Genomic DNA, 12,130 nt, shown 5'->3' with positions numbered 1-12,130 from the left:
TGAACGCACCCCTCTGTCAAGTTGCGATAGAAGTGACTGTGATTGGCTAAACGGTAGAGTCATGTGTCATGGTAAGCCAATCAGAGTTAGTGTTTTCACACACAGCGGAACAGCGTGTCAATTTAGCGTATCACGCTAAATTGTCACGTGCGAGTTGACAGCTCGGGCGTGGCCTACTTTCGCGACACTTCATTTCATTGTCGTTCTGCAATTTCATTTCATTTCAACGAGTCACTGTCACCTCACCAGTGACATGATTACGACGAAAGTGCATCGCTACATCTTGTGCTCCAAGAGTTTGCTTTGCACGAGGTGATTGTTAGACGCAAGTGTGCCATTTTATTCGCCCCGCCCGCCTTCTTTTGTCGCGTTTTATTCCGCGTCCGTGGAATCATCGGACTCGCGCCTTTTGTTGTCATAAAATCTCTGCCAGCACCTACGGGACTCGAAGTGAATGCAGATGACATCGAGGAGCAGTGACGTGCGGTGAGGTTCATGGCTGGTGAGGCACTGACGTCATCATAGTCAGATTTACAAACATATGAACTCTACAGAGTAGTTTATTCACCATTTGATTGGCAACAGTTAACGTATTTTGTTTAAAATTTCATGTCAGCATTTTTTTATATATACAAACTGTAGCATAGAAAAAATAATTAAAAAAAAAAAACGTTTTTATCGTGTTACCTTTACTTGTAAATGAAGTCCATGCACCGCTCCTTCTGAAGAAAGGCATGGATAACTTCTTTGTAGAAGCCGTCCTTATCTTTCTTCAGTTTTAAAAGTCTCTCTGTCTCAACGGAGATCACTGCCAGTGAAGAAAGTCGTCCTTGATCAGTCCTGTTCCGACTGTATGTTTTCAGTGCTGAGAATGACAATCTCGTCTATTTCTACAGCAACAAATGGGGCTGCACCGATCTCCTTTTTAATGTCATTTCTAATGACATCACTAACTGCTTCAATTAAATCGTTCTGTATTCTGTTTGACAGGCCAGAAAATATAGTGGATGTCCCAAAATGACTGGCTAGCCTGTCATCTTTCTCAGCGAAAGCATGTAATAGTTCAACATAGTTGCCACGATGAGCGGAGCCTTTACTTTCATCATTTCCACGAAATGCCAGCTGTTGTTTGGCAAGGAAGCAGGTGGCATTGATGAGATCTTTTAAAAGCTCCCGCTTCTCCTTTACCTTAGCATTGTGGATGCTGATGTTGAGTCTTCGCTCATTTTTGATGAGGCTCCGTTCGCAATATCCCATTTGAGTCCAGACATTGCCACAAGTTGAGAACAGAAGGCAGGAAAAGCAGAAAAGGCGGTTTCTTGCTGGACATCCAAACAGCCAGCCTTTTCGTGTGTACCAGTCCGTCTGAAAAGAGCGAGTATTCTGTCCCGTTGTCTGAAGCAAACCTTTTCGCTCCGGTGTTGGTCTTCCTTTAATTATTACCTCCTGCTTCGATTGAAAGTCCAGTTTAGAAAATTCTTTCAATTTAGATATGTAATCCTCCATTCTGAAAGTGGTTTTTATTGTTTATTGTATAAGAATATAACATTTAATTGTTAAAATAAGCCTTTTTCCCCCCAGGATTTTCAGATAGTGGTGTGCCGCGGGATTTTTTTTCAATGAAAGAAATGTGCCTTGGCTCGAATGAGTGAAAAACACTGCTTCATATATACTACAATTAAGATAGTTGGTTCAATTTTGTTGTTTCCACTTTTTTCTTTCCTCTTCCTTTCATAACTTTGCTGCTGTAAATTGGGAAATTCTCCAATGCGAGACAAATAAAGATTATCGCATCTCAATTATCCTTCAAGTGAGCGTAAACAAGGTAACACAAAAAATGCAAAATCTCAAAGTCGTGACGTGACAATTTGGCATTTCGGTTCGAATATTAGCAAGTTGACAAAAGTGATTTGCTTTCACGGGCCACAAAAAAATATCTGGCATGCCGAATCTGGTACCTCGGCCTTAAGTTTGACCCCAGTGCTCTAGGGCAGGGGTGCTCATTACGTCGATCGCGATCTACTGGTCGATCGCGGAGGTAGTACTGGTCGATTGCAGCGTGACAGTAAAAAAAAAAAAACATTTGTCAGCCTATCAAACGTCCCGTCACGTGATTGACATACAAGGCAACCATTCAGAACTGAATTTTTACCTTGAGGTCGCCGTGCATGCGTAAACGACGGCGCTAAACGCAGCAAAATGTACAAGCTAGTCAGCGAATTACCTCCGATTTTAAGCTCTTGCTAAAACATATGGTGATCAAAATGAGTGAGAAAGCTTGACCAAGTAAGGGGGCAAAACATATTACTTTCATACAGAATGGGAAAATGTGGAGCGCCATTTTCAAACTGTTCATGGAAAATACGACATTGACTTCCCGCCAAAAAGCCAGCTGAGAAAGAGAACGGTGGACAAACTAAAATCCCAGTTGTCCGGAAGCGAAAGCCGCAACCAAAGCATCGTTCCGGGTGAGTCACGCCATCGTTAAAAACAATAAGTCCTTCCGAGACGGAGAGATGGTAAAAGAAGCATTCGTTGAAGCAGCTGACTCCTTGTTCGGAGACTTTAAAAATAAGGCAGAGATATTATCTTCAATCAAAGCTCTGCAGCTGTCAAGACATACAGTTACACGGCGCTGTGAAGCCACGGCTGAGGATTTAACCCAGCAAATGTGGAAAGACATCAGAGATTGTGAGTGTTTTCACTCACTGAAGTCCAGGGCTCATGGACAGTTCTGGAATTTACAGAGGAAAAGTACCCCAACATGATGAAATGCGCTACCTCCTTGACTGCATTATTCGGCTCCACTTATTTATGTGAGTCAGCCTTTTCCTACGTTAAGTCCAAATACCGTTCCACCATGAATGATGAACATTTATTTGGAAATGTGCTTGAGGCTGGCTGTCAGCAGCTACTGTCCGGACGATGCATCCCTGGCTGATTCAATTCAGTGCAAGTCATCAAAGTAAACTCGGGTAATTACAAAAAAATATTAATAGTTATTTATTATGTTATGTATATGTAGTTATTATGTGTGTTGTGCAATATTGGCTTATTCAGTTATGCAAGGTACATCAACATACATTGTACATACAAAGAATCCTTAATACATTTGAAAATAATTATGTTTTGCATTTTTGTAGTGGGTAGATCATTTTGACTTGGTTGTTTTTATAAGTAGCTCGTATGCTGAAAAAGTGTGAGCACCCCTGCTCTAGGGTGTATTACAACAACAAATGGAACTAGAATCAATCTGTGTTGAATGTTACAAGGTAGGAGTCAAATACATTCCACATTGGCACTTTGTGGAAAAACATCACTTGCGTTTTATTGGGCAAATGCTCATGTTAGTAGGAGGCGGTGCTGTTCCAGATTTATCTCAATGAAGAAGGATGAAAATAACTCAACTGGGGCTAATGTTGGAAAGTTGTCGTCCTGGGTGTGGCTATGGGAGAAAACAAAACATTATATTGAAATGTGAAATCCATCTAGGCGTTGACTTGATGATGGGGATCCCACATAAAACCTGCTACCTTGGAGTTCCACCAGTATGTTTTTGTGTGCACACGTATGGAGTTTTCAACAGTCAAATGTCACTCTCGAATCTTTTTCGTCGTTCTCTTCTGGCAATTTGGTGAGAATTTCCACTCCGTCCAAGGTGATGGCTACCGTGTGTTCAAACTGAGCCGATCTGCAGAAGTGGGAAGAAAGCACATGTCATCTACATTTGATTTGGCATTTGACAGGGAAAGGCGAAGTCGAGCAACCTACCTTGCATCGTCTGCAGAAACCGCGGTCCACTTATCCTGGAGGATGCGAAACTCTGCCGACCCTTCCATCAGAATAGGTTCTGCCAGAGGACAACAATTTGTCAGCCCCCCGGTCCTATATCTGCGCACCAAATTGATGATTTGTCTCACCTACTGTGAAAGTCATGCCTTGTTCCATGGTCACGTCATTGTCATTGGCTGTTTAGAAAGACGGGGAGCGCGGTGTATGCGAGAACCCCAACCGTAAAGCGCGCAAGGTCTCTCGGCATGATAACTCACCATGGTGCCAGATCTCAGGATGGCAATGGAAGTAGGAGCCGATTCCGTGTCCAATGAAATAGGGACACACTTGGAAGCCATTAGCTTGAGCTATTTCACTGCGACAGAACACAGAGATTGTTACAGCATTTAGTTCACACTTGAGGTGTGCTTTAATCGATGGATCTTCAATCACAAAGTTGGATCTATCAGATAGTCAGTGATACTTCCCGCATATCAACCATATATTCTGTAAGTGCGTTTTAAGGTAGAGATGTTTTATGATTCCACAATTTGAGCGAAAAGATCATTTTTGGCCTTTTATTCAAGCCGTTGGTTTGAAACTGATTCCTTTCAAATCTTTTGGGGTACAGTGAACCCTCGTTTATCGCGGGAGATACGTTCCAAAAATAGCCCGCGATAGGTGAAATCCGCAAAGTACAATGTAGTGAAAAAAGGGGTTCTTTTGTTTTTAAAGGAGTCTTTCTCAGAGAGAAAAACATTATCGGTAGTTGTTGGCACTCTTTTGTCATTCTTTTTTTAGAGAATGTCAAAGCCAGTGTGTTTTCCCCTGAAAAAAATCTGCGATGCACTGAAGCTGCGATAAGGTCTGGCGGTCGTAAGTACGGGTGGTCGTAACTCGCGCCGGTCATAAATTAGATGTTACCTGCATTATATGCGCTGCGCTTATTGGATTCCGGTGTTTGGGCTATGATACGGTCTGTGATACTGCATAGTCGTGATGGTTTTTTGTAGCGCAAGGGAAAAAAATCTTGACCAAAAAAAAAATCTCATAAATCACAATCAACAAAACTCAAAGTGCAAAAAAAAAAAAAAAAAGTCATTATCAGGGCACTTCCCAAACTGTTGCGAGCGCGGGCGGCGCTCTACCTTATGGTGTTCCCGATAACGCAAAGCTGTGCACCAGGCTTGCAGGCTGCGATGGCCTCGTCTCTGCAACGTTTTGCCGTTTCCACCAGTCGGCGACCGACCTCATCCACTTTGCCGACAAAGTAGGTTTCGGACGTGTCACCGTGGTAACCGTCCAAGTACACCTAGTGGGAATGGCCGGAATTAACGCGGCTCAGACTGTATCGTGGTTCCCAACCGTCAACTTACGGTGACATCGATGTTGATAATATCGCCATCTTCAAGTCGCCGACTGCAGGCGCACAAAGTGAAGATGAATGAAGCATACGCAAAGTTCTTCTCATTGGAATAAACATTCACGATACATCTTTCATACATATATGCGCTCAGCGCTTTAAGGTGAGCAGCGTGTGCATGCACGCAAGCACACACACACGCACGCTAATTCACTCACCTCTTGGACGCATCAAATCGAAGTGTGCCTCATACTGTGTGTGGCAAATGACTAAAGCTATACCGCCCGGTAGTGGTTTAAAGCAGGGGTCCCCAACCTTTTTTTGCGCCACGGACTGGTCTAATGTCAGACAATGTTTTCACGGACCGGCGGATAAATACAACAAAATAAGACGTTTGTTTTTACTCATTTTGCTAGTTTACGGTGGGCGAATTTTAGCGGTATGTATCACTCGTAACGAGAAGTCACGACTTGTGACTTGTGTATTTTCCGTCCTCTATGGCCCACCACATAAGGGGCTACATTAAAGGCTGTGGTTACGTGCTGACAAAGTGCAGACAGTGCTGTGCTAACGGGAATGTCAACAAAACAATCAGAACCTGGACTCACCTAATCCATACTATAAATAGCACAGCCACCTTACGCGGCATAGATTTGGTTGCATAAATGCTTCTACAGCGATACCTTGGCTTACAAACTTAATTGGTTCCCAGAAAGTGTGTGGAAGGTGAAAAGTGTGTATTTCAAACATGAATTTCCTAAAGGAAACCATTAAAATGAAAATAATCCGTTCCCAGGTCCCCATAAAACATCATTTTTAATGAAATAAAACTACACCTAATATACATTATTTTTTGTTGAATAAATGTGCGATGGTATTGTAATGAAAGAAATAAACTGTACTGTATAATAAAGTCGTTTTATTTACCTTTGTAATGGTTGTTGATGGCTTGGTGGAATGGATCGCTTTTTGCATAAAGGGCCTCAAGGAGCTCCGGGTTGGACATCTTGGATGGAAGCTGTGATCTTGCATCGGCAACAGATGCAGGCAGACACACGAGAAACTCCATTCTTGGCTTTCTTGTCTTTTCTGTTCAAATTGTACAGACGGCTTGTGCGGGTTATTTGTGGAACCTGATTGATGGGATATTCTATCCATTTTCTCACCTTTCACTTTTTGTTTCAAGCTCTGTCGTCTGCCTTTCCTGTGTCGTGTGCTCACAGCCGCAACAGCAAGCTGCGAGCACTATAACCCCTCCTCCCGCTCACTGCTGCGTGTGTCCCCTCCCTCCTCTACCACATATCTTGACCAATCCCGTGCGGCTTTAACCGAATGCTGGGGGCGGGGAATACAGGGGGGAAAAAGTCAGCTGCCATTTTCAGCTCCTTGTTAGGAGCTCCAAGAACCGGCTCGTTTGCGAACAACACGTCACTCATTGTGGCGCTCTGTGTGTTTCCCGAAAAACAGTTCGTATGTCAAGATTATACGCTCGCGAATTTCCTAACGTTCGTAAGGCGAAATGTTTGTTAGCTAAAGCGTTTGTAAGCCAAGGTATCACTGTATCTAGGTGTGATATTTTACACTGCATTCTGTACTGTGTACAGTTCTTTTTCAGATTTTTTTGCAATGCGATGCTTTCTCTTTTCTATCCCCACCCCCTTTCCACTTTGCACCTGATTGAAAATTTCCCCATAGTGGGACGAAAGCCTAAAGTTTTTTTCTTATCTTATCTAGGTCAGTGAAACTTTATTAATAGACTACCCTTCTGACAATCCATTCACTCCCAATATTGCTTTACGTGCAAAGCCCACCGGGTTATAAAACACAGGGTCCTTATCTGAAGAAATTGAAGGCTTTTGGGTGTGGCTTATCGTGCGCAAAATATGGTCAATTTCTCAATGATGATTCGGCATCAAAGAGAGAATGATCTCAGGTTTTGAATCACGTTTTTCCTATTGTGCCACATCAGCCGTGACATGAAGATCACAGCCATTCATGAATGGGTTGCCAGCAAAACAAAAGGCTTGTGTGTGCATATTGTGAGGCTCAGTAAGGATGGTTACAGTCACACATTGCGGTGTTGGATGGTGACAAAAGAAAAATGGCAAGCATGTGTTGCAAACGGTTGTGCTTGTGCCATACAAGGGAAACGGAAGTCACCTTTCACAGGCAAAATTATTTAGAGGGGCTCTTTTTCACAAATGGGACTGAGTATTGTCCACACCCTTGAAAACAGACTGGTACAGCCCCCTCATCTTCTTCATATTTTTCAGACTTCTTCATCAGATGAAGTGCATATCTTTTTTTCTTTTGACGAGAAACTTGATTTTAAAAAATGAATTGATCATTGTGGACCACATTAACTAAGAGTGGATACTGTGCAGTTGAAGATCTCTTATGATTCTACTGCAGTGGTACCTCGGTTCTCAAACGCCTCACAGTTCAAACAAACTATTTGAGCTATTCTTGCTTCGGTGTTCGAACGCCAATACGACGCGCGAGTGCGTACGCGAGGGTGGGGAGCTGAGCGGCGCACGGGCGATACTATCGCTCTCTCTGTTTGTTAAATCCTCCGGCAAATTGCCAAACCAACGTTCGGAACCAAGGTACCACTGTACTTTAAAATCCAGCTCAATCCTGTGTGTGTGCTGAGGAGGGGGGATCCTATTCAGGATTTCTTCAAACATGCCAAGGATTGAAGCAGTCACACTTGTCACGCACCTGTCAGGTATGCCATGACAAACCACGTTGTTAACTGAAGTACAAACGGATTTTGGAAACCCTCCGTATCCGAGAGGGGAGGGGTATGCATTGTGGCGGATTGTCTCCTGATGTACAAGGAAGTCCACCTCATCTGTTGTCATACCAACCTGAAGAAACACACCACAGTCATTTTTGGATGACAAACTACAAGCAAGAACCATGCATGTATGTATGTGAGTCACCGCTTACTTTCAGACTTTGCCCAGCAAGCAGCAGGACATGTCGAGCGAGTTGGCCTGCCCTGGCCAGGCCTTCAATTTGATGGGCATTTTTGATTTCAATATAGTCGGGCCATTCTGGGACCAGTCCCTTGCCAACGTAATCCGGCTGTTTGATGTGCTGAGAGCCAGAAAGGGGAGAAAACATTGCTGTTTGAAAGATGGATGACATATCCAGGAACAAACTAGGAGTAAATGACATTGACACATCATTAGTTCAGTAGTTGTGACACCGATCTATAAAATACAATAGATATCACGCTGTAACAACAGCTGAAGCTGTAACAAAGCGCTTAACTTGGGCGGCGATCATATGCTGGCAGGAAATAAAATAGTGACAAAGATAGTAGAAAGCACCAAGGAGTAAAAGCAAGATCATGTCGGAATCATGTTAAGTCGAATGGCAAAGAGTACAAGTGACTTTTGAGGCGGCTTTTAAAGTGAGCCGAATGTTCAGTGGCGGCTCATTCCACAGAGTGGCAGTCAGCAACGGAAACGACTTGATCCCCTCGGAGCCTCCGATGAGTTTTTGGCACATCTAATCAGGTCTGCCCAGCAGACCTGAGGCGCCGGGAAGGCGTGGACGGGTGGATGAGCTCGGACAGGTAAGCAGGAGCGAGATCATTTCAAGATTTGAAAACAAACAATAATACAGTATCTTGAAAATGTAGAGGGGTGAAGCCAGTGAAGGGAGGGACTTAGATGATTAGCAGTCAAGAGGCGAGCAGCGTGGAGAATTGGCTGACTCCAAAGTAAAGTGAATTACAGTCATCGAGCTGAGATGTGACAAAGGCGTGACTTAGTGCTTCAAGGTGCCCATGAGAAAGGAGAGGCTTTATTTTCGCCAGCCTATGTCATTGTTATTGTACTATCATTTGATACTTTATGCACTATGTACAGTTTTTATGAAACATTTTTGCACATTTACAGTATACAGCATGTTTACTCTGCTTAGAATATATTGGGGCTTTTTAACCCTTCACCCCCTACCCCCATCCCCCTTTCAAATTGCTGCCGTGGACTGCAAATTTCCCCATTGTGGGACAATTAAAGCTTTGTCTGATTCCGCTGGCTTGCCAAAGAAAAAAAGGAGAGCACATTCAGTGTCAGTGCAATTTATCGAAAACCTGTATTGCCGATTAAGAAAAAAAGCATATTGTTGTCAAATGTGTCAGCTGGTGTAATTGTTCATGGTATTGGCCTCGGGGGGAAAACGGTCAAGTCGTTATTTTTAATTTTAAAAGTGGAGGAAAAAAAGTCACCACCCTGGGTATGGGATACGCAGGCCTGACAGTTGCAGGACGAACTACATTGAATGAGCGGGATTTCATCCACTTCCTCCAGAAGAACCGGCGATGTGGCTGACGCAGTCGCAACGTGGGGGATCTGCATGGGTCAAAACTGCACACTCGGCGAAGGACACGGGCTAGTCCTGCAAGCAAACATTTAAATGCGCTACATTTTTTTGTTTAGCATCGGGCTAGATGTGCCCAAATGTAAAATATGTGCCTTGGCTAAATACATTGTGGCAGAGAAATTTAATTTCTGTCAGACTAATAAACGCAAATCCAATCCAAATTTCTAAACGATTAGAAAGTAGTGGTACTATTGAAAAAAATGGATACTGAATATAATTGTGATGCTTTGTATCCGTATCCTATTGTATTTGCAAAATGGCATGAAAATATTCTCGATGAAAGCTAAAATTGATCAGTCCAAAAGCAAATTATTCTAACGCACACTGTTCTAATAAGTGTGCGTGCGAGTGTATGCATGTGTTCCTTTCTGGTTGCTTGACGTATTAGTTTGTTAGCACACACGGCAAAGTCGTGGAACGTATGACGGCTTTTCCACCTGTTTTTCACTCGGGCGCGTCGTTCACCGAGACGCGTGACCCGACAAAGTCACCTACCGGCTCTTGTTGCAAATCCCGCAGAGCAGGAGGAAGCCATGACACCTACGTCACGTGGTGCAGTCATCATGTGATGTGCAGCAGCAAATCGGCGACCACATGGAGACGGATTTCCGTCCAGGGCCGGCTCTTGGCATAGGCGATATAGGCGGTCGCCTAGAGCGCCATCTGCTGGAGGGGCGCCGCCACGCCGCCAGTCCCTCTTGGCTTCGGGGGAAAAAAATAATTTTCTATGCCCATTGGTGCCCTCACTTAGTGTGTTCTGTCTAGAAATATATATATATATATATATATATATATATATATATATATATATATATATATATATATATATATATATATAAATCCTCGTCTCACCCACCATGGGTGGTGTCTGTCCACCATTTCAGCTCGGGTCCTCTACCAGAGGCCAGGAAGCTTGAGGGTTCTGCGCAGTATCCGTGCTGTTCCCAGCACTGCGCTTTTCTGGACCGAGATATCCGATGTTGTTCCCGGGATCTGTTGTGTGACAGGTTGTAAATTATCGTATTTCCTATTTTGGTTATATTCGCGTAGTTCTATTGGTTTACAAATGATATATATCGAAAATGTTTATTTAAACATGGAACGCCTGCTTCGGTTAGTGTTTCGTGTCGGACCGATTTAGATCGTTGGACCGGAAATTGTTGTGCACATACGTTTGCATTAGCTCGGGGCATTCGAAGTAAACCACTGTTGAGTCAAGACGTATCACATTGCTTGTCTTGTGGTTTTTTCTGGATCCCACAACACCGTATCTCCCTTACTATAGTGGAGAGCGCAACAGTTGCAACCACTCGTCGAGTTTGGGGGTCACTGCCCTGAGTGCTCCGACCACCACAGGCACGACCTTGATGTGCTGACCTTTGTCACCTTTACCTTCCATAGCTCAGTTGATAAGGCATCGGTTTGGCATATGGGAGACGAGGGTTCGAATCCCACTTGTGGCAGAGAAAATGAGCACAATGACATCATCCAGTGTGGGTCCTTGGGCAAGACCCTTTACGCTAATGCCTACCTCATAAAAATGATGAGAGACAATAAATGGAATGACATGCCGGCTCAGACGTCGCCCGGCCAAACAAGGTCTGCGTCAGGTGCTGGGGAACCAGAGCACCCTGATGAAAAATGGGCTACTGGAACAAAGCGGAGATGGACGAGATGCGATATATATATATATATATTAACATTACAAATAAATAAACAGTGACATGTTCCTAAATTATGTATGAGCATGTGACGTGTTGTTATTGGATGCGTAAATGCGGATCAGAGGTCAGGTCGGGGCCGGTCACGTGAGAGACGGGATTTGTAATTTGCAAGATGAAAAGGCCGTCCAAGCCCTCGGTGCCGGGGCAGTACAGAAAGCGGATGGAATAGTTCATTCCATCCGTTACAAGTTTCTACACACTTGTCAACTTCCCTGACCTACCTAATGAAGAGCTAAGTCAACAATGTCAAACACTCAGCAACACCCTAAGCTGTGGTGGGCAGTCAGATCTGGACTGGAAGGAACTGGTACAGGAATTGCAGAGTTTTCCAAAAGCCAAAATGACAACCTTTGAACTTCTCGGCTTCCTACAGGTGAAGAAATTGAAGGAAGTTTACCCCAATATGTGGGTCGCCCTGAGGATTTCTGTCACCATTCCTGTAACAGTTGCTGCTGCAGAGAGAAGCTTCTCCAAATTGAAGCTCATCAAAACGTACCTGAGATCCACCATGTCTCAGGAGCGTTTAAATGGACTTGCCCTGATGAGTATAAACCGTGAGATGTCTCGGCAGGTGTCATTTGATGACACCATAGATGCCTTTGCTGCCAGGAAGTCCAGACGTGTCAAATTTTAGTCTTTAGTTGAAAGATACACTGGACAAAGTAACTGTTGTTACTGTTGAGTTTGTTGTTACTCAAATTAAACAGTTGTGATTGCTCAGTTGTCTGTTGTCATTGAATTGTATCGGGGGCGCCGGGATGTAATCTCGCCTAGGGCACCAAATTGGGTAGAGCAGTACAAAGAGAAGGAGCACACGATTAAAGTAAAGGTGGCAAAGCCCAAACAAGAGGACTATGATGACTTGTATGCTCGG

At 43.8% G+C, this 12,130-nt stretch overlaps 1 protein-coding gene across 4 annotated transcripts; it reads right to left on the bottom strand.

Moving 5' to 3' along the window:
- Positions 1–2,987: 2,987 nt before the first annotated feature.
- On the bottom strand, positions 2,988–10,179 carry metap1d (methionyl aminopeptidase type 1D (mitochondrial)). Of its 4 annotated transcripts, none has more exons than XM_089008717.1 (11): positions 10,028–10,179; positions 9,378–9,547; positions 8,087–8,236; positions 7,856–8,004; positions 5,148–5,190; positions 4,920–5,083; positions 4,050–4,147; positions 3,921–3,938; positions 3,772–3,850; positions 3,534–3,691; positions 2,988–3,445 (listed from the first exon to the last, which is right to left on the bottom strand). In XM_089008717.1, the coding sequence occupies exons 1-10, from the start codon at positions 10,095–10,097 to the stop codon at positions 3,580–3,582; spliced, it is 1,053 nt and encodes a 350-aa protein (XP_088864843.1). In that variant the 5' UTR covers positions 10,098–10,179; the 3' UTR covers positions 2,988–3,445; positions 3,534–3,579. The 4 variants fall into 4 exon arrangements, with proteins under 4 accessions (XP_088864843.1, XP_088864844.1, XP_088864841.1 ...); XM_089008715.1 differs by having other exon boundaries at positions 2,989–3,445; positions 3,921–3,968; XM_089008716.1 differs by having other exon boundaries at positions 2,993–3,445; positions 3,921–3,968; positions 9,381–9,547.
- Positions 10,180–12,130: the final 1,951 nt, after the last annotated feature.

This window comes from Hippocampus bargibanti, linkage group LG11 (genome assembly GCF_051943395.1).
Source record: "Hippocampus bargibanti isolate YZ-2025 linkage group LG11, ASM5194339v1, whole genome shotgun sequence".
Classification (NCBI taxonomy): Eukaryota; Metazoa; Chordata; class Actinopteri; order Syngnathiformes; family Syngnathidae; genus Hippocampus; species Hippocampus bargibanti.
This window is presented reverse-complemented; position numbering and strand designations above follow the sequence as displayed.